At 47.2% G+C, this 22189-nt stretch overlaps 1 protein-coding gene across 1 annotated transcript in view; it reads right to left on the minus strand.

The window, feature by feature from the left end:
* Positions 1 to 282: 282 nt before the first annotated feature.
* The window catches only part of TNFRSF8 (TNF receptor superfamily member 8), a 34307-nt gene continuing 12400 nt past the window's right edge, over positions 283 to 22189 (minus strand). The window contains exons 2-10 of the mRNA XM_083514694.1: positions 17248 to 17329; positions 14287 to 14415; positions 12859 to 13014; positions 11377 to 11470; positions 9061 to 9275; positions 7001 to 7168; positions 3733 to 3758; positions 2240 to 2447; positions 283 to 950 (exon numbers count right to left, since the gene is read on the minus strand). Of these exons, the coding sequence (XP_083370820.1) occupies positions 703 to 950; positions 2240 to 2447; positions 3733 to 3758; positions 7001 to 7168; positions 9061 to 9275; positions 11377 to 11470; positions 12859 to 13014; positions 14287 to 14415; positions 17248 to 17329 (1326 nt within the window). The 3' untranslated portion in view covers positions 283 to 702. The remainder of the gene's footprint in view (positions 951 to 2239; positions 2448 to 3732; positions 3759 to 7000; positions 7169 to 9060; positions 9276 to 11376; positions 11471 to 12858; positions 13015 to 14286; positions 14416 to 17247; positions 17330 to 22189) is intronic.

Consider the following 22189-nt stretch of genomic DNA (forward strand, 5'->3'; position numbering starts at 1 on the left):
AGCAAGCCCATAGTAGATTCGTTTTGCGATGCACCTCCAAAACGGAATACTCTTTCGTCTAGCGAGTTTTCCGTCTTGCGAGGCATTCGTCTTGCGGGGCACCACTGTATCAAAGAATCATAGAGTCTTAGAGTTAGAAAGGAGTCATCTAGTTCAGCCCCTGCAATACAGGAATCTCAGCTAAAATATCATTGTCAATGGACTCCCACAAAGAAAAGGCGGGTGCAAGGGCGATCAATTCATCTTCCGTTTCCAAATCTGGAGCAATGTCGCCTGCAAATTCACCCACAACGTGACCACGCAAGACCAAGACTCAAATCGTTGTGCATTCGTACATTGGTTTCCGAACAGAATTCGTTCTGGAAGTCCGTTTGACTTCCAAAACGTTCGGAAACCAAGGGGTGGCTTCTGATTGGCTGCAGGAGTGTCCTGCAGCCACTCAGAAGCTGCGGAAGCCATGCTGGACGTTCAGCTTCTGAGACAAAATTCGCAAACTGGGAACACCTACTTCCGGGTTTGCGACGTTCGAGTTCAGAGTTGTTCGTGAACCAAGCTGTTCGGAAACCAAGGTGTGACTGTAGAGCACTTCCTATGCTAAAAACAGTTCAGTAAGAGTGGCTGGGGGAAACCCAGCCAGATGGGTAGGGCATAAATAATAAAATTATTATTTATTATTATAAGTGTGCACCCGTCATTTTTTAGCTAGATGGCCAAAGTCTTTTCACAGGAATTGTGGAATTCCCACTCTTCCTCCACGGGAGTTGTGATGTCACTGCCTGGGTGGAATTCTGTTTCCTGTTCCGGATAGCGCATGGCCAGTTCCTTCCCCTCTACGTCCTCCTGGGTCTCAGAGCCGCCATCTTCCTCCTTGGCGAGGCACATCTTCCCGGAAGGCACTTCCGAAACGGACCCCACGATCACCGTGTCAGCTCTCATGATGTATATTTTTTCTAGGTGGGGGGAGGGAAGCAGGATACAGTATTACTTCCCCCTCCCTCAGTCACACATAAAGCATAGCTTCAGGTGGGGAAAACAGTTGGGGGCTCAAAACGTTCCTCACTTCATTTTTTAAAAAATGTTCTTTTTGCAAAAAATGGATATGCAGTGGTACCTTGGTTGTCGAACTTTTTTAAAAAAATAGTTTTTATTAAGAATTTCAACGTAACAAATTATCAAAACATATCACCTTCATTCCCCCCCCATTTTCCCCTCCTCTCTAAGAAAAACTCTCCCTCCCCCCCCCAGACTTCCCTCAGCTCCTCTCTCTGATTTTTCAACACATGTTATTCTCTGCATATTGTAAAATTGTAAAGATCCTTAAATTATCTGACTATTATGTTAACAATCAATAAATTTGTGTATGTTTATTCAAAACCTGCCAAGGAGTCCAATTCATTTTGTTGTTTTTTTAAGTAGTTTGTAAAAAGTTCCTATTCTTCTTTAAAGTCACAGTTGTCCTAGTCTCGCAGTTTGTATGTCAATTTCGCCAATACTTTGGTTGTCAAACTTAAACCGTTCCGGGAGTCGACTCCCGGAACCATTCAAAAACCAAGGTACAGCTTCCGATTGGCTGCAGGAGCTTTCTGCACTCACTCAGAAGCTGTGGAAGCCACGTTGGCAGTTCGGCTCCTGTAATGGTTCTAGGGTTTGCTCGTGCGTAAGCCGGTGCTTATCTCCCCAGCTGGGTGCAAACACCTGGCTGGGTTGCCTAAGTGAACCTTTTCTGTCCGGACAGCCACTCACCCGTGGCTGTCTCAATCGCTGGCAGAATCCGTCAGTGGGCGTTTCTTAAACTTCTTCCAGCAAAGAAGCTCTTTGACGCCTAGTCTCCTCCTACTCTCTCTGCGCGAAAGCCTTCTGCGCAAGGAGGGCGTAGGCAGCGGAGGACCTCTACTCTCCCCGCTGGTCCCCGGCAAGGAGTCATGGGACCGCCTCGCCGCTTCCCCCATCTGCCCCCCTTCTCCACTGGTGCTACGCTGATTCTCTTCCCCAGAAGATGGGCTGCTTCTCCCAATCCCTGGACGCTCTCTGGAATCCCTCTGGCTTTTGCTCTCTCCCTCCGGCACTGATGGCAGTTCCCTGACATTTGCAAACCAGAACGCTTCCGGGTTTGCGGTGTTCACAAACCAATTTGCCAAGCCATTCGACAACCAAGGTACCACTGTGTTATACGATCCGTGATGGAGCACTCACTCCAACAGGAAGCAGTGAGGGCCACCAAACTCAGCGGCTGACTCACCGATGTGGTTACTCGTGTGGTTGTGCAGGGGGGGCTCCACTAATGCCCCTCCATCCATCTGAAGCAGCTCATCACCTTCGGGAGCAAGGACAGGAGTGTTTTCCATTTCTAAGATGGAGACGTCAGGGACTTCTGCGAGGGGTTCGGGATTCAGCTGCCCCCCCTCTCCTGAGCCATGCTCTTCAGAGTCCGACCCATCGATCCTCTCCTTGCAAAGACAGAAAACCAGGAGATCAATGGGTGAAGGGTCTATCCTGTGCAGGAAGGCAAGCCATCTATTCTCACTGCCCAGTTCTCCTTCTCTGGCTTTCCCCACTGTCAAGATTTAGGCTGCATAAAAGGTAAAGGGACCCCTGACCATTAGGTCCAGTCGCGGACAACTCTGGGGTTGCGGCGCTCATCTCGCTTTACTGGCCGAGGGAGCCGGCATACAGCTTCCGGGTCATGTGGCCAGCATGACTAAGCCGCCTCTGGCGAACCAGAGCAGCGCACGGAAACGCCGTTTACCTTCCTGCTGGAGCAGTACCTATTTATCTACAGTGGTATCTCGGGTTACAGACACTTCAGGTTACAGACGCTTCAGGTTACAGACTCCGCTTACTCAGAAATATTACCTCAGGTTAAGAACTTTGCTTCAGGGTGAGAACAGAAATCGAGCTCCGGCGACACGGTGGCAGCGGGAAGTCCCATTAGCTAAATTGGTGCTTCAGGTTAAGAACGGTTTCAAGTTAAGAACAGACCTCCAGAACGAATTAAGTTCTTAAACCGAGGTACCACTGTACCGCTCGTCACCTGTAACCCGTAAAGTTGTGGCCTTTTTTAGCCCATTAACCTTAATAATTGTGTCATGTGTCATTATTTCCACCTGGTGGGGCGGGAACTCGCCACGCAATATAAATCACAAGTAAAATGTAGTAAAATTTCACATTGCAGTGGACGCTCGGGTTGCGAACGTGATCCGTGCAGGAAGCACGTCTGCAACCCGCAGCGCCGCGTCTGCGCATGCGTGGGTTGCGATTCGGTGCTCCTGTGCATGCACAAAGCATGATTTAGAGCTTCTGCGCATGTGCAAGAGCCGAAACCTGTAAGTAACTTGTTCCAGTACTTTGGGGTTCAGCGCCGTGTGCAACCCAAAATCGTGCAACCTGAAGCGTCTGTAACCCGAGGTATGACTGTACAAGTATCTTCACATTCCTGCCAGTGACTTTAAATTTTTACAGTGATCTTTTAAAGAAAGTAAGAATTTATCCCAGTCTTTTTCAAATACTTGATCTTCCTGGTTTCGGATCTTTTCTGTCAATTTTGCCATCTCCGCATAGTCCATCAGTTTTGCCTGCTATTCCTCTTTCTACGGTATTTCTTTTTGCCCTCCCCTTCTTTTCTTAGCTCCAGCGGTTCCTGAACAGTATTTTTTAAAAAAGCAATAACTGGAAACAGAAAGTTTTATTTAACCCCTCAATATGCTGAGTTGCAAGGCAAGGGATCACACTTACTTCGCAAATCTTCGCCGGGTTAGAGGCTGCAAAAGAGAGAGAAAATGAGAGGAAGGATTAAATCTCTCGCCATTCAATGTTTCTGCATTAATTTCTGGAAACGGCAATCCCAAAAGGTTTCCCTCTCCCTGCACAAACAAAGCATGTCATTCTTTAATTAGGAAAGGCCTCTGCCAAAGAAGATAATTGATGGCCTCGGGCTTTCAAAATCTTTTTAAAGAAGGAGAGATTGTTTTTTATTTATTTCATAAAATTTATATGCGTTTATATTTCATGAAATGTGTACGTGATTGTAAAAACAACAACAACAAAAACGAGCAAAATCCCATCAGTGGTTTACAAAAAGAATAAAAGCATGAAATTATCAGGTAAAAGCAGGTAAAAGCAACTGTTCAAAATTCATTAAAATCAGTGGCAAGAAGATTAAAACACCTGCCAGCATTCTACGTGATACAGGCTTTCACCAAAACAAAATGTTCTTAGCAGATGATGTTTTTAGTGACATCAAGTACGATCCATCACTGTACTCTTTTTGGCACCAGCCAAAAACATTACGATTTAGGCAAGCCTACCCGGATGTGGGTGGCGCTGTGGGTTAAACCACAGAGCCTAGGACTTGCTGATCAGAAGGTCGGTGGTTCGAATCACCATGACGGAGTGAGCTCCCGTTGCTCGGTCCCTGCTCCTGCCAACCTAGCAGTTCGAAAGCACGAAGGGCAATTAGATAAATAGGTATCGCTCCGGTGGGAAGGTAAACGGCGTTTCTTTGCGCTGCTCTGGTTCGCCAGAAGAGGCTTAGTCATGCTGGCCACATGACCCGGAAGCTGTACGCCGGCTCCCACGGCCAGTAAAGTGAGATGAACGCCTCAACCCCAGAGTCGGTCATGACTGGACCTAATGGTCAGAGGTCCTTTACCTTTACCTAGACATGTAGAAGGCTGATGTGTCCTTTAATCTGTTTTTAATTTATTGCTGTTTTTAATTTATTGCTGTAATTTAATTTATTTTAAAAAAACAACACCGTTTCAAGTAGTAGTATAATTTTTATGAACTCTACAGATAAAAATATATGGATTAGGAAAACCCATAGAGAACGTCTGTCGACGGCTCTGAGCTTAAACAGAACCTCCAGACTCAGCACCCCCAGGTAGGGCCGGCGATGATCCTTGCCAGAAATCCTGGAGAGCAGCTGCCAGCCCGTGCAGGCAATACTGAGCTAGATGGACCTATGGCGTCCTATGTTCCTACGATATTCACGCAAAGCAATGCATGATGGGCTACACTGAGCTCCCAGGACAGGGGGTAATGAAAGCACTCAAAACATTATAAGCGGCATCCTGGTACCCAAAACAAAGGGAACAGTGCCACCTACTGTTGCAATGAAGTCATGACAAGAGACCAACTCGACCAGAGCTCTGCTGTCATTTACTGAATTTGTGGGCAGGCAACATGAACTCTCGTCTCTCTAAGGAGCTTTTGACATGGACATTAGCTTCCCGTGGGATTTCAAGAGCCCAGCAATGGAAAACCTCAATAAATCTGCTTTTGGCTGTGTCAGTCGGTCAGTTTTATTGCACATAGCCAAAGGCTGCCGCAATGTACACAGAATCATTCAACAATTGAAAGACAATATACTGGATTGATACAAAAAACTTAAAACATTTATATTATCAAGACATTACCTACTCTAAACAGAGCTATAAAAGTACCTTAATATGCAGGTTAAAGCATTAAACAATAAAATTTATAGGCTACAATTATCACATGGCCACTAATATATTAAAAAATAAAGTTAATTATTACAATGTGCAATTATATTCGGAGTTTGGTGATAAAGATAGAATATAGCTTGATGTAGATAGGGTCAAATAAATTCATCTCCTTTACAGTTGGTGGCTACCTTGGCTATATAAAAGGTAAAGGGACCCCTGACCATTAGGTCCAGTCGTGACCCCTGACCATTAGGTCCAGTCGGGTTGCAGCGCTCTTCTCTTCTTTATAGGCCGAGGAAGCCGGCGTACAGCTTCCGAGTCATGTGGCCAGCATGACTAAGCCACTTCTGGCAAACCAGAGCAGCACACGGAAACGCCGTTTACCTTCCCACCGGAAGTGGTACCTATTTATCTACTTGTACTTTGACGTGCTTTCGAACTGCTAGGTTGGCAGGAGCAGGGACTGAGCAACGGGAGCTCATCCCGTCGCGGGGATTCGAACCGCTGACCTTCTGATCAGCAAGCCCTAGGCTCTGTGGTTTAACCCACAGCGCCACCTGCTTCCCTATCTTGGCTATATAATTAGCTCTAATTTTCATAGTGGGAACTGCAAAGAGTGCTACACGCCAGGTCACATACTCATCTGTGTCTGCGAGGAGATATAAAATCATGTCAGAGGGGTTCTGGCCAGGGGACCTTGTAATTATAGCTGCTAAAAATTGTTCTCTTGCTTCATTATATAAGGGGCAGTGCAAGATATAATGCATAAGGTCCTCTACTTCAGGACATCCCCTAATGCAAACATGTTCATTTGTTGGTACGCCTCTGTGTCTCCCATCTCTATAAGCAGAGTTTATTGTATTTAATCTTTTAGCTATGTGGTATAAGAACTTATGGCCGTTGTGGCAAAAATTACAGGTAAACTGCATGTTTCCTGGGGGGGGGGGGTGTTTGAACGATCCAGAACACTTTTTTGACATCTGGTGGGATTTTATTTCCTACGTTTCTGTCGTGGATGCTCATCATGTCTCAGTTATAAATTGGAATGTTTGCCGTTCTTTCTTTTCTATTTACTGCGTGTTTGGTTTGTATATGGTATGACGTAATACCCTGTCAAGGGTCGCGGGTGGCGCTGTGGGTTAAACCACAGAGCCGAGGACTTGCCAATCCAAAGGTCGGCGGTTCGAATCCCCACAACGGGGTGAGCTCCTGTTGCTCAGTCCCTGCTCCTGCCAACCTAGCAGTTCGAAAGCATGTCAAAAGTGCAAGTAGATAAATAGGTACCACTCTGGCGGGAAGGTAAACGGCGTTTCCGTGCGCTGCTCTGTTTCGCCAGAAGCGGCTTTGTCATGCTGGCCACATGACCCGGAAGCTGTACGCCGGCTCCCTCGGCCAATAAAGCGAGATGAGCGCCACAACCCCAGAGTCGTCCGAGACTGTACCTAATGGTCAGGGGTCCCTTTACCTTTACCTTTTAATACCCTGTCACTGCACTTCTGGGTTGTTAACAATGTGATATGTTATTATATATATATATCTCTTATAATAACCAGCACCTTGAAGATTGAGCATAGATTTCCTGCGGACGAAGGTCAGCTCACTCTTTGCTGCATGGGGGACGATCCACGCCTTGCAAAACCTCCTCCGCCAGAACATCACCAAGCCGGCCAACAGGACCAACACGGAAAGGAAGACAGCAACCAAGAGGGCGAAATCAGTCTCCCCTGAAAAGCCAAAGACACACAGAGGAATGGGCAAGGGATGAGAGGAAAGGGTGAGGAAGAAATATACAGTGGTACCTCGGGTTAAGACCTTAATTCGTTCTGAAGGTCCGTTCTCAAGCTGAAACTGTTCTTAACCTGAAGCACCACTTTAGCTAATGGGGCCTCCTGCTGCTGCCGCGCCGCCGGAGCACGATTTCTGTTCTCATCCTGAAGCAAAGTTCTTAACCCAAGGTATTATTTCTGGGTTAGCGGAGTCTGTAACCTGACGCGTCTGTAACCCGTGGTGCCACACTGTATGTGGAAGGTGGTTTAAAGAAGCAGCCACTGTAGAACTGAGTAACGTCTTATGATCTGTTCTTTTTGGAAAGCGGAGCAGAAGGAATTAATTTCTGCAATAATAATAATAATAATAATAATAATAATAATAATAGTAATAATAATTTATTATTTATACCCCGCCCATCTGGCTGGGCTTCCCCAGCCACTCTGGGCGGCTTCCAACAAAGTATTAAAATACAGTAGTCTGTTAAACATTAAAAGCTTCCCTAAAGAGGGCTGCCTTCAGATGTCTTCTAAAAGTCTGGTACAGTGGTAACTTGGGTTACATACGCTTCAGGTTACATACGCTTCAGGTTACAGACTCTGCTAACCCAAAAATAGTGCTTCAGGATGAGAACAGAAATCGTGCTCCGGCGGTGCGGTAGCAGCAGGAGGCCCCATTAGCTAAAGTGGTGCTTCAGGTGAAGAACAGTTTCAGGTGAAGAACGGACCTCCGGAACGAATTAAGTACTTAACCCAAGGTATCACTGTAGTTGTTCATCTCTTTGATAACTCTATAGATATAGATTTGGGGGATTTTTAGTTGAGGCAGTTGGCTGTTCCAGCCCCTTGACTCCTCAACGCTAGACTACTGTAATGCATTGTGGGCTGCCCTGGGAGACAGTCAGGAAAACTTTACTTGATCCAGAATGCGGGCACTAGGGTTTTCCCTGGGAGCCAGGGGATCAGATCAGATCACACTGATCTTTCTTGCCAACTCTTTTTAAATATTGTGTCTTTGAAATCACTGTGACTCGCCCTGGTACTTCATGGGAAGGGTGATTGAGCAGTGCTTTTCTTGACCCAGCGACTGGATCTCCTCAGTGCAGAAGTTCAGCTTTTCGAAACACAAAAACACAGTTCTAAACAAAGTCACAGAAAAGAGAAAAGCAGCCGACGTTTTTGCAGTTTGCTTTCGGGAAAGAGTGGACAGTGCTTTGAAGACGCAGACCCCATCGGCACTTTAATTTTAAACCTGCATTGTGCCACTTTAAATGGAATTTCCCAGGATTCTTTGGGTGGAAGCCATGAATAATAATAATAATAATAATAATAATTTATTATTTATACCCCGCCCATCTGGCTGGGTTTCCCCCAGCCACTCTGGGCGGCTTCCAGCAGAATATTAAAATATAATGATTCATCAAATATTAAAAGCTCCCCTAAACAGGGCTGCCTTCAGATGTCTTCTAAAAGTCCAATACAGTGGTACCTCGGGTTAAGTACTTAATTTGTTCCGGAGGTCTGTTCTTAACCTGAAACTGTTCTTCACCTGAAGCACCACTTTAGCTAATGGGGCCTCCTGCTGCCGCTGTGCCGCCAGAGCACGATTTCTGTTCTCATCCTGAAGCAAAGTTTTTAACCTGAAGCACTATTTCTTGGTTAGCGGAGTCTGTAACCTGAAGCGTATGTAACCCAAGGTACCACTGTAGTTGCTTATTTCTTTGACATCTGATGGGAGGGCGCCATGACTGCTTAAAGAGGTACGATGCAGCTTTAAATGTACAGCGCAGACGAGGCCTAACTCTTGATTTGTCCCCATACCTCCCTGCCAACCAACACCATTTGCAAACCTCTCTTCGGTTTCTTCACAGGCAAGATGTGGGTGGAGTTGAATCCGCCTCTGCCTTCGCTGACCGTTGTGCTGAGGATGCTGTCCAGCGAGGGGTCCAGGTGAATGGCAGTTGTGCCCTCCGGCGGTGTTGACTGCCCAGACGAGTGGTCCAGGCAGCGTTCGTCCTGCGTGGTTGCCCCTTTGCCCAGAGGGACCTTGTTTAACTTGGCACAACTGGGGGCGGATGAGAAGGAGGGAGAGAAAAAAAAACCTTTTATCACATGTGGTGGACCTGTCCCAAGGTGAAGGACTTCTGGGCTATGATATATAATGAGATGAAAAACATGTTGAAATATACATTTATAAAGAAACCAGAAGCACTTTTACTGGGCATTGTAGGAAGTGATATAAACAGGAAAGAATGTAAGCTGTTTTTATCATAGCTGTCAGATTTGAAAATAAGGGACCAGCAGCCTCGAAAATAAGGGATCAGCAGCCAAAATCAGGGATTTTCCAAGCACAGGTATGTTCAACTTCTGAGCCCCTCCGAGCCAAAGGCAGAAAGCCCAGCCAGCAGCCAAACGAAGCCTCAAGCGGTGGTTCCCACAGCGCAGCAACCCAGCAAAGGGGATGCAGCAAGCGAAACCACCGTCACCTCTCCGCTGGGAAGCGCTGAGCAAAGGCGAGTCCCCAGGCAATGCAGCCGATTTGATCGGCACAAGGCCTGCAAGCTCCACCCCCCAGTCGTTCTTAGACTCCTTATTGGGTGAGCAACGCCGCCAAGCAACACAGTTGGAGCCTCCCTCCTCCCTGGCCGGCAGGGAGGGAGGGAGAGGAGCTGCTTCCTTTGAAACCCAGGAAATTTAAGGGACATCATCAATAAGGGACAGCAGCGGGACACAGCGCTAGGATAAGGGACTTTCCCGCCAAATAAGGGACGGTTGACAGCTATGGTTTTTATATGCAATGACGGCAGCAAGAATATTATTGGCACAAAAATGGAAGCAAGAAGAATTACCGACGAAAGAAGAATGGAGGATGAAATTAATGGACTATGCAGAATTAGATAAACTAACAGAAAGGATTCGAAATCTGCGGGACCAGAAATTCACAGAAGACTGGTGTAAATTTACAGACTATTTGAAAAGTAACTGTGATGATTAGACTACGTTTGTAGGTTTGCAAGAAGTTTTGTGAGGTGAATTATTGGAACTATTGCAAAAATGGATAAAGGGGAGGATGGTTAGTGAAGATAATTAAAGGCAATATGAATTTAAGAAATGCATAAGAAGTGGTCAAAACGGTGGATCATCAGAGGTGCTGATGGAAGTCCAAAAAAAAAAAAAAGATTGTATAAGTGGTTAAGTTTTGTGGTATGTATTTATATGTTAAAATTAATAAAAAATATTATTATTAAAAAAAGGAATATTAGGTCTTGAATTGCCCAAGAAAGATGTAAAGGTATTTTTGTATGCCACAACTGCTGCTCGAATTTTAATAGCCAAGAAGTAGAAAACACAAGAATTACCAACTGTGGAAGAATGGCAGATGAACATGATGGACTTTATAGAAATAGCTGACCTCACTGGAAGTATCCGCGACCAGAAAGAAGAGGAATATCAAGAAGATTGGAAGAAATTTAATGACTATTTGAATAAATATTGTAACATTAAAAATTAGAAGTTACCTGAAAGTACTAAATGGGCCTAGGATTAAATTAGGATTTAATTAAATAAATGAGACTTAGAATGTTAAGAAAAATTAAGAAATTTGACTATAATTGGAATATTATTTTTGAATAATGATATTGGAAAACTGCTACATTCAGTTACAAGGAAATTCAGATGGGAGGGCCTAGAGGAAGTCAAGCAATACGTTTATGAGGTTGGAAGTTTAATTAATTAATTAATTTGTATTGTTAATGTGTTTGTTGTTATATCTTTTGTTGTTACTCGTTTTATTTGTTCTATTTCTTTTTTATTTTTGTTTCATTTGTTTTACAATAGGTGTTATATTTGTATGAAACACAATAAATATTATTGTTTAAAAGAGAGAGAGAGAGAGAAACCAATACAACAAGAGAAGTGTTTCAAACGACCCTTTAAGGTAGTCCACTGGGTTTTAGTTTTTATCTGCAGGATAGGACCCTCTATAACAGGCACCCCCAAACTTCGCCCTCCAGCTGTTTTGGGACTACAACTCCCATCATCCCTGACCAGTGTTAGCTAGGGATGATGGGAGTTGTAGTCCCAAAACAGCTGGAGGGCCGAGTTTGGGGATGCCTGCTCTGTAAGTACATACTAGATACAGAATTGCAGAGGACGTTATCACTCACTCGGTGCGAGGCTTGCAGATTTGGGTGCTGGAATCTTCATCAGAGAAAGTACCCGAAGGGCATTCTTCACAGATGGTATCTGTGTCAGGGGTGCCTGATGAAAATAATGATAAAAGACTACTGTAATTTAGGGATGCGGGTGGCGCTGTGGGTTAAACCACAGAGCCTAGGACTTGCTGATCGGAAGGTCAGCGGTTCAAATCCCCGCTACGGGGGGAGCTCCCGTTGCCGGGTCCCTGCTCCTGCCAACCTAGCAGTTCGAAAGCACGTCAAAGTGCAAGTAGATAAATAGGTACCGCTCTGGCGGGAAGCTAAACGGCGTTTCCGTGCGCTGCTCAGGTACCACTGTATGTTGGAAGCCGCCCACAGTGGCTGGGGCAACGCAGTCAGATGAGAGGGGTATAAATTAGTACAGTGGTACCTCTGGTTATGTCCTTAATTCGTTCTGGAGGTCCATTCTTAACCTGAAACTGTTCTTAACCTGAAGCACCACTTTAGCTAATGGGGCCTCCCGCTGTTGCTGTGCCGCCGCCGCACAATTTCTGTTCTCATCCTGAAGCAAAGTTCTTAACCAGAGGTACTATTTCTGGATTAGCGGAGTCTGTAACCTGAAGCGTATGTAACTTGAAGCGTATGTAACCCAAGGTACCACTGTAAAATTATTATTATGGAATAGGATGTCTCTATTTCCATCAGGGGGAAGGGACGCTGGTGGCGCTGTGGGTAAAACCTCAGTGCCTAGGACTTGCCGATCGTATGGTCGGCGGTTCAAATCCCCGCGGCGGGGTGAGCTCCCGTCTTTCGGTCCCAGCTCCTGCCCACCTAGCAGTTCGAAAGCACCCCTAAGTGCAAGTAGATAAATAGGTACCGCTTTATAGCGGGAAGGTAAACGGCGTTTCCGTGTGCTGCACTGGTGCTGGCTCGCCAGAGCAGCTTCGTCACGCTGGCCACATGACCTGGAAGTGTCTCCGGACAGCGCTGGCCCCTGGCCTCTTAAATGAGATGGGCGCACAACCCTAGAGTCGGACACGACTGGCCTGTAAGGGCAGGGGTACCTTTACCTTTACCTTTACCTATTTCCATCAGAGAAAAGTTGGAGGGCATGGATACCCCATAATTAAATACTCCCACTGAGACTACCTTATACTGTGTTTAAAACCAAAATCGCATTTGGATAAAAACTGTTTCTCAGACGGCTAGTCCTAGTCTTTATAACCCTGTACCTTCTTCCAGAAGGCAGAAGCTGAAAGAGATCATTTCTGGGGTGTGCACTATTCTGCACTATCTCTGCAGCTTTCTTATGGCACCTGGAAGCATAGATTTGATCCAACGTGGGAAGAGTGCATCCAATTATTCTCTCTGCAGTCTTTATAACCCTGGACATCATTGGGTTTTTCCCTGACTGTGCAGCTCCCAAACCACACACACAGACCATAAGTTAATATACTCTCAACAGTACAATACACTCTCAACAGTACGTACCTTTGGTCTTGACCCCAGAGCCCGGCTTGCAAGTGGTCAACGGGACGCAGGTAATACAGGTGCCCGTCGACGGCTCCTTACAGTACCATCCAGGCTGGCATTGGCACTCCCGGTTGGTATGGTTGGTGCAAGGACGTTTTTCTACTAGGTGGCGGTCTGTTGAAAAGGACCCAAGCAGATGCTGTTTTAGTCCACAACGCCCCTGCAAGGTTAGGCTGAGAGGAAGCGACTGAACGAGGCCTGCCCAGCGATCTTTGTGGCTGAATGGGGATTTAGACCCAGATTCTAGATCAGGGCGGTCTAACCTCAGAAAAAACTTTCTAGGCGTCAGAAAAAGCAACCTATCTGACAGTAAGAGCTGTTCGACCGTAGAACGGTCCCTCTCTGGAGGTTGTGGACTCTCAATGCCTTGGTGGTTTTTAAACAGAGGTTAGATGGCCATTTCTCAGAGTGTGGTGGCCTGGGACTTGGGCTCGGATTCGGATTCGGAACCAGAGGAGTCTCAGTCCTCACCGGATCCGCTGCCTCAGGCATCATCGGAATCAAGTCTGGGGCCTGACAATGAAGAGTCCCAGTCTGCCCAGGTTCCCCTGCAACAAACACCAGCTGGGCCGAGTCAGGGGCCTGAGCCTGCCCTGGCTCCAGATGCGGGGATTACTTCGTTGCCTTCAGCTGGGCCATCACTTACAGCTGCTCCACTACCAGTTGGGTCAGGGGAGGCTGAGGTGGCCCCTGGGTCTAGTAACCCACCGACATCTCCCGAGCTGCAGAGACTAAGGTCTGAGAGAAGGAGAGACCTCCGTACTCGCAGGAGGAGTGCTCGCCTTCGGGGCGAGACAGGCAGGTGAGTCACTGGGGGATTAGGACCTGCCATTACCCCAACAAAGATAAAAGGCTGTCGGACCCCGCCCCAGGGCTCTTAAAGGTAAAGGGACCCCTGACCATTAGGTCCAGTTGCGGATGACTCTGGGGTTGCGGCGCTCATCTCACTTTATTGGCCGAGGGAACCGGAGTACAACTTCTGGGTCACGTGGCCAGCATGACTAAGCCACTTCTGGCGAAGCAGAGCAGCGCACGGAAACACCGTTTACCTTCCCGCTGGAGTGGTACCTATTTATCTACTTGCACTTTGACGTGCTTTCGAACTGCTAGGTGGGCAGGAGCAGGGACCGAGCAACGGGAGCTCACCCTGTCTCGGGGATTCGAACTGCCAACCTTCTGATTTAACTCACAGCGCCACCCGCATCTTATGGGGCTCTTAGGTACCCAATAAGGGAAAGGGAGCAGTATTTTTCTTACAACATGCTGAAGTCATTACCACGGACTTTGACACTTGAGGGACTGGGCTGGTGCAGGAGGAGGCGAGCCCAGGTGCCAATTGAAAAGGCAGTGTGCTGCAAAGGGCAACGGGTGCCCGGGGGCAAATACCTGGCAGGCACTGCTTACAAGCCTCGCAACGGGGCGTGACATGAGCGTTGTTCAGGTAGTGGTCGGCTCGGCACAGGTTCTTTTTGCAGTCCGTGAGATTCGCAGGGCAAGTCACAGTCTGGGTGTATCCTAAAAATAAAATAAAAAACGAGTGGAGGCCACTCTTAACCCAGTCCCAGGGCCTTGCAGATCCCACTGTCAGAGGGTTGGAGAGGACTCTTTAGTTTTCGCCAAACGTGGCTTTTCTGCCCATTTAAAATTTGGTTTATTGTCTCGTGAGGATGATGTTGCGATAAGACAGGCCAGCTGCCTGTTAAAGCCCCTGATAAATACATCTCTGCTGCCACACATTTTTGATCAGAATACAGTGCTACCTCTGGTTACGAACTTATTACGAACTTCCGTTCTTAACCGGAAACAGTTCTTAACCTGAGGTACCACTTTAGCTAATGGGGCCTCCCGCTGCTACCGCACCACCGGCGCGCGATTTCTGTTCTCATCCTTAGGTAAAGTTCTTAACCCAAGGTACTATTTCCAGGTTAGTGGAGTCTGTAACCCGAAGTGTTTGTGACTCAAGGTGTTTGTAACCCGAGGTACCACTGTAAAAGGAGAGGTTTTTAATTAAAAGTTTGCTTCCCGTGCTGCAAGTTTCAAAATTGTAGATCCTGCGAGATGCAGGATCCTGAACTTTATTAACCCATGCGGGGGGGGGGCTCCTTTAAGAGTTGATGACACCCAGCTCTACCTCTCTTTTAAATCAGAACCAATGAAGGCAGTGAAGGTCCTGTGTGAGTGCCTGGAGGCGCTTGGAGGATGGATGGTGGCCAACAGATTGAGGTTGAATCCTGACAAGACAGAAGTACTGTTTTTGGGGGACAGGGAGCGGGTGGGTGTGGGGAACTCCCTGGTCCTGAATGGGGTAACTGTGCCCCTGAAGGACCAGGTGCACAGCCTGGGAGTCATTTTGGACTCACAGCTGTCCATGGAGGCGCAGGTTAATTCTGTGTCCAGGGCGGCTGTCTATCAGCTCCATCTGGTACGCAGGCTGAGACCCTACCTGCCAGCGGACTGTCTCGCCAGAGTGGTGCATGCTCTAGTTATCTCCTGCATGGACTGCTGCAATGCACTCTACGTGGGGCTACCTTTGAAGGTGACCCGGAAACTGCAATTAATCCAGAATGCAGCAGCTAGACTGGTGACTGGGAGCGGCCGCCGGGACCACATAACACCGGTCCTGAGAGATCTGCATTGGCTCCCAGTACGTTTCCGAGCACAATTCAAAGTGTTGGTGCTGACCTTTAAAGCCCTAAACCCCCTCAGTCCTGCATACCTGAAGGAGCGTCTCCACCCCCATCATTCTGCCCGGACACTGAGGTCCAGTGTCGAGGGCCTTCTGGCAGTTCCCTCATTGTGAGAAGTGAGGTTACAAGGAAGCAGACAGAGGGCCTTCTCGGTAGTGGCGCCCGCCCTGTGGAACACCCTCCCTTCAGATGTGAAGGAAATAAGCAGCTATCTTATTTTTAAGAGACATCTGAAGGCAGCCCTGTTTAGGGAAGTTTTTAATATTTAATGCTGTACTGTTTTTAATACTTGATTGGGAGCCGCTCAGAGTGGCTGGGGAAACTCAGCCAGATGGGCAGGGTATAAATAATAAATTATTATTATTATTATTATTATTATTATTATTATTATTATTATTCCCTCCCTCCACCGACATGACTCAGGAATCTCCTTCCCCGCCTTATAGGGGGAGAGTTAGGTCCTGCGAAGCCTGTACCTGCTGCTTGCAGTGGAATAGCCCAGGCTGAAACTGACCAACCGCAGGAAAAACAAAGCCTTAAAAGGGGTCCTGAGCGGATTATACATCTCTATTTCAGCACTCAGGACTGAAAGGGGAACACCCTTCTATTTAACGCCAGCCCCTGACGGCGTGCTGTTCATACCCAACTGAAAAAAGAACCGTCAGAAGGAGAAAATGTCAGAAATTTCCTCTAGAAAGACAGTAAAAACACCCCCCACCCACAGCGTTCTCTTAAGTTCCTCGAGGGGAGTTTTGGGGCTTGGCTTCCAAGACCGCAGAGTTTGCAAACTTTGGTGAGTCACCCAGCTCACCTCAGACAGCCCCCCAAAAGCACCATATTTCCGGAGGGAGGGAAGCTCCCCCTTCTGGCGTGACAGACCACATCTCTCTGGTTTTTATGAAGAAACCACAACTAAGACTGCTCACGTCGGTTTCTGAGAGTTCAATAACTAAAGCACAGCAAAATCTCCTTGCCCACATCTGCACACCCGACCACTTCGACCCGCGGATCTGGCCCTGTTACAACTGCTGCATAGCAGTTCCTTCCACATTTGCAAGAACGTCATCTTTTAGCGTGGCAGAAGTCACACTTTGGAACTTCTTGCCACTTGACATCAGGCGGCCTTCTTCACTGTGCTTTTCTCGGCGCCTGCTAAAAACATCCTTGTTCAGACAAGCGTGCCCAGATGTTTAGAACGCGTGTTTTTAATTCGTTGCTGGTTTTAATTCCGCTCTCCCAGCGATCTAATTGCTTCTGCTAATCATCTTACTGCTTTATTCTTCTTGTCAACCACCTTGAGGTTCTCTACAACCAAGCGGTATGTGAGTTTTATGAAATAAATCTGAGAGAATAAATAAGGAGGAGTATTTAAACTCATTTCCAATGTTGAACTTTTACAGTGTTATGAGCTGACCTGGGAACAGGTGCTGGGAGGGGGGTAGAAAGCCAGTCAGCAAAGGGTTAAGGACCTCGGGCCAGAGAGACATAGGTGGCCCTCCAGGATTCTCTCCCTGGCCCTCAGAACTCTCCGCAGGCCACACCCTCTTCTATCCAAGCCACACCATCTCATTGATCCTGATTCCTGCCCCAATAGATTTTGCCAGACTGGAATGTGCCCTTTGCAGATCCCCTTAATCTCTATGATTCCAGAGGTACTGACCTGAGGGACATTGGTAGCAGCACCGGAGGGGTTCTTTGTTGGACCCGATGACCAGCCCCAAGCAAGGCAAATGACCCGACCCCTAGAAAGGCAGAAAGACAAAAGCCATAATTAAAAGCTGAGAGGCTGCATGTTTCTCTTGTGTTGAGCAGGGCGGAGTCTGTGTTTCTAAATACATCCGAAATAATGCGCAAGACATTGAAATATGGTGGAACTCTCCACATAAGCTCAGGATCAATGGCCAGGACTTGAGTGTTGTTTCTCGAAAGAAAGGGGAAATAGTTTCAGGCGCAGTTTCAGGAGGGGGAGATGGTTGAAAACTGGTGGTTTTCTCGTGGTTTCTATTTTGATTCCATTTGAGGCCTTAAAAAGAAGGAGGGGGGGCCAAAACAACTGATGGAACTCCCTGCCACAAGATCTGGCAAAACCCATGTGCTTTAGAAAGGGTTAGACAAATTCTTTAGCCCCTAAGAAAAGCCTGGTTGCTGGATCAGGCCAGGCAGTGACCCCTCTAGTCCAACATCCTGTTCCCTTCAGTGCTCATTCCTGACCATCAGCTCTGTTTGCTGGCGCTGATGGGATTTGCATTTCAGCAACATCTTGCGGGCCAAAGGTTCCCCACTCTATCATGTCACTCGCCTTTTCTCTAAGCTAAAAAGCCTCAGACCCTGCAAACTTTCCTTGCAGGGAATGAAAGGAACATTCTGGAACCAGGGTAAACAGAAAGGTGTACAAAGCCTTAGTCACAAACTCGTGCAGTGTGCAGCAGCTTTTACTCTCAGGAAAGCAAGCGTAGGATTTTAGCCACTGTGAAGCATCTATTTCTTTTTTAAACCAAAATTATTTTATTAAACTTCAAGAAATTCCACATACAATTCCAATACATATTTTTTAAAAATCCTTATACAGTATATGACTTTCCACCCCATTTTCCAGGATGCTTTTTTATTGTCTCTTTGCTGCATCCTGTCTTATCCCCTCATTTTACATCATAACAAAACAATGCAGTGGTACCTCGGGTTACATACGCTTCAGGTTACATACGCTTCAGGTTACAAACTCCGCTAACCCAGAAATAGTGCTTCAGGTTAAGAACTTTGCTTCAGGATGAGAACAGAAATCATGCTCTGGCGGCGCGGTGGCAGCAGGAGGCCCCATTAGTTAAAGTCGTGCTTCAGGTTAAGAACAGTTTCAGGCTAAGTACGGACCTCTGGAACGAATTAAGTACTTAACCTGAGGTACCACTGTAGACTCTCATTCTTTCTGTTGCTTATAATTCAAATCCTGCTCTCCGATTCTTCAAAACATAACATTCCGCGAAGCATTTATTTCTGAGACGTCTCGTCTCCTTCTGAGGCCCTCAGAGAGCCCCGATTCTGGCTCACCCGTAAGAGAAAAGGTAGGACGTTTCTCTAGATTCGTCTCTGAATTAAAGACGCTGAGTTTTGATTTTTCTGAATGACTGGAAAAGTTCAGACTTGAGTCGAAACAAGACATACTATCAAGAGATGAAAGGGGTCGGTAGCAACAGACGTGACATTTCAATCCCTCAAAAAAAAATTTTTTTTGAGGTCAGTTTGGCAGAGATTGTAAAATAATGAGACAACTGTAGACATATGTGTGCGTCTTGAAGACTTGGGCAAGTTTATCTGCTTCTCTGCTGTTCCTCAGAACCAAAGAATGTAGCCTTCTTAGACTTTTACCAATTGGTAGGGTGAGCGTTGCTCCCAGAGAGGGAGGAAGGAGTCAAAAGACACCAAGGTTGATTCAGAGAAAGAGTTCTTTATTTCTGCTCTCCGGAGTAGCAGAAAGGCACTTGCGTGGTCAGTTCACAGCAAGTCCAAAGAAAGAGAAATTTCACACAGTATATATATCCTCCAGGCACCCTCTCCCCCCTTCCCCAGGAATTCAGCCTCGTACGTTCATAGACGTAAGTTGACATCCATGACCATAAACAGATGTGCCTGTTCCTGTACTCTTATCTTGGGGTTAAGAGGGTCACTCAGCTATAGGAGTTTCCCTTGACGCCATCTCTATCTCCAGCAGTGGGGGCTGACAGACCCCGTCTTGCAGAGTCTGTGCGTCAGTGTGTCAGGATATTTACAACCTACAAGATAAGCCCCAGCTCTGCCATCCCGTCTCCACTTCGGAACTGACAAGGCCATCCATTAAGTGTCACGGACTGATAAAGGAGAGGGCTGTTGTTTATACAGCTGGGTTCCTGTTATACATTGGCTCAAGTGCTCAAGTTAATGCTTTTTAGCTAATGGACCCTTGGAGAAGGAAAAATGGGGATTTTGGAGCCCGTTTCAGACTGACTGCATAGTCAGGCTTTAGATTTGGGAAACCCATTCCTTCGAGAAGAGTCTGGCTGTCAGATCAGACTGTCAACAGCCCTTCAAGTCAAGCAAAGGTGCCAACTAGATTGACTGGCTGCCTCGCCTCAAAAGGGATATTGCTGAGTTGGAAAAGGTTCAAAGTTATCGAGGAGGGATGGAACAATTCCCCTATGAAGAAAACTTGCAGCGCTCGGGCCTTTTCAGTTCAGAGCAGTTTGTTTCCCCAGTGTGGGTCCCCAGCTGTTTTTGGACTACAACTCCCATCATCCCTAGCTAACAGGTCAGGGATGATGGGAATTGTAGTCCAAAAACAGTCGGAGACCCAAGTTTGGGAAACCCTGGTTTAGAGAAAGGGCAAGAAAGAGGTGGTATGATAGGCAGGAAATCCCTGCCACCAATGTGGACTGTTTTAAATTGTTGTTGCTGTTTAGTCGTTTAGTCGTGTCCAACTCTTCGTGACCCCATGGACCAGAGCACACCAGGCACTCCTGTCTTCCACTGCTTCCCGCAGTTTGGTCCAACTCATGCTGGTAGCTTCGAGAACCCTGTCCAACCATCTCGTACTCTGTCGTACCCTTCTCCTTGTGCCCTCCATCTTTCGCAACATCAGGGTCTTTTCCAGGGAGTCTTCTCTTCTCATGAGGTGGCCAAAGTATTGGAGCCTCAGCTTCAGGATCTGTCCTTCCAGGGAGCACTCAGGGCTGATTTCCTTCAGAATGGAGAGGTTTGATCTTCTTGCAGTCCATGGGACTCTCAAGAGTCTCCTCAAGAGTCTTAAATGTGCCCTTAAGGCAGGATTTGTTAGGAAAGAGACAATGGGGAGGTTTCCCACTTTGACCATGCAGAGAAATAATTGAGGTCAGTTTCAGAATCAAAAATGGTTTCAGGTCGGTCTTCCTGTGCTGATCTATGTACGGGCTTGGTTGGTACATTTATGAACATTTAACATATATCTGAGTTATGGTGCTGGAGGAGACTCTTGAGAGTCCCATGGACTGCGAGAAGATCAAACCTTTCCATTCTGAAGCAAATCAGCCCTGAGTGCTCCCTGGAAGGACAGATCCTGAAGCTGAGGCTCCATACTTTGGCCACCTCATGAGAAGAGAAGACTCCCTGGAAAAGACCCTGATGTTGGGAAAGATGGAGGGCACAAGGAGAAGGGGACGACAGAGGACGAGATGGTTGGACAGTGTTCTCGAAGCTACCAGCATGAGTTTGACTAAACTGTAGGAGGCAGTGGAAGACAGGAGTGCCTGGCGTGCTCTGGTCCATGGGGTCACAAAGAGTCGGACACAACTACATGACTAAACATCAAAAAGACCTCAAAATTCCTATCACAGGAGGCAGCAATGCTTCTGAAGACCACTTGCTGGAAACCACAGAAAAGGAGAATTGCTCTTGTGCTCAGATCCCGCTTGCGGGTTTTCCACAGGCACTAGGAAAACAGGAAGCTGGACTAGGTGGGTCCTGATCCAGCAGGCTCTACTTATGCCCTTACGTTCTCTGTGGGAAAACAGCAAGCAGGACTTGAGGACCGCTGTGCTCTCCCCGTTTGCAACTACCAACAACTGGAATTCCAGGTCAGGCTGCTGGTCCACCCTGCGGAGATTTGGTTGTCAAACCCGACAGCTCTTCCTGCCATCAGGTGGTGTTTTCTGCATGGCTTTGATGTCTGAGAGAAACCCTCTTCTGCCCCAGGGCCATGTTCCCTCCAGGGAAGCCTCCCAGGGGCCGCATGACAACAGCGAGTGTGACAAGACATTCGTCGCTTTATAATAATACCGTGGTACCTCGGGTTAAGTACTTAATTCATTCCGGAGGTCCGTTCTTAACCTGAAACTGTTCTTAACCTGAAGCAGGACTTTAGCTAATGGGGCTTCCCGCTGCTGCCGCTCAATTTCTGTTCTCATCCTGAAGCAAAGTTCTTAACCCGAGGTAATATTTCGGGGTTAGTGGAGTCTGTAACCTGAAGCATATGTAACCTGAAGCGTCTGTAACCCGAGGTACCACTGTAATTTATTATTTATACCCTGCCCATCTGGCAGGGTTTCCCCAGCCACTCTGGGCGGCTCCCAACAGAATATTAAAAGCACGATAAAACATCAAACATTAAAAACCTCCCTAAACAGGATTGTCATCGGATGGCTTCTAAAAGTCAGGTAGTTGCTTATTTCCTTGACATCTGACCGGGGGGCATTTCACAGGGCGGGCGCCACCACCGAGAAGGCCCTCTGCCTGGTTCCCTGTAACTTGGCTTCTCATAGTGAGGGAACCGCCAGAAGGCCCTTGGCGCTGGACCTCGGTGACCGGGCAGAATAATGGAGGTGGAGACGTTCCTTCAGGTATACTGGGCCAAGGCTGTTTAGGGCTTTAAAGGTCAGCACCAACACTTTGAACTGTGCTCGGAAATGTACTGGGAGCCAATGTAGGTCTTTCAAGACTGGTGTTATGTGGTCTCGGCGGCCGCTCCCAGTCGCCAGTTTTCCCTCCTCCATCCATCCCTGCACACATCAAGGCTTGTAAAATCTCTAGGGGAAATGTGCAGTGGGTGGTTGGTGGGGGCCAGATTTGGGCTCTTGGTCCTTCGGTGAAGATGCCACGGA

The sequence above is a fragment of the Podarcis liolepis genome (assembly GCF_965112155.1).
Source record: "Podarcis liolepis genome assembly, chromosome: 7".
In the NCBI taxonomy this organism is placed as follows: Eukaryota; Metazoa; Chordata; class Lepidosauria; order Squamata; family Lacertidae; genus Podarcis; species Podarcis liolepis.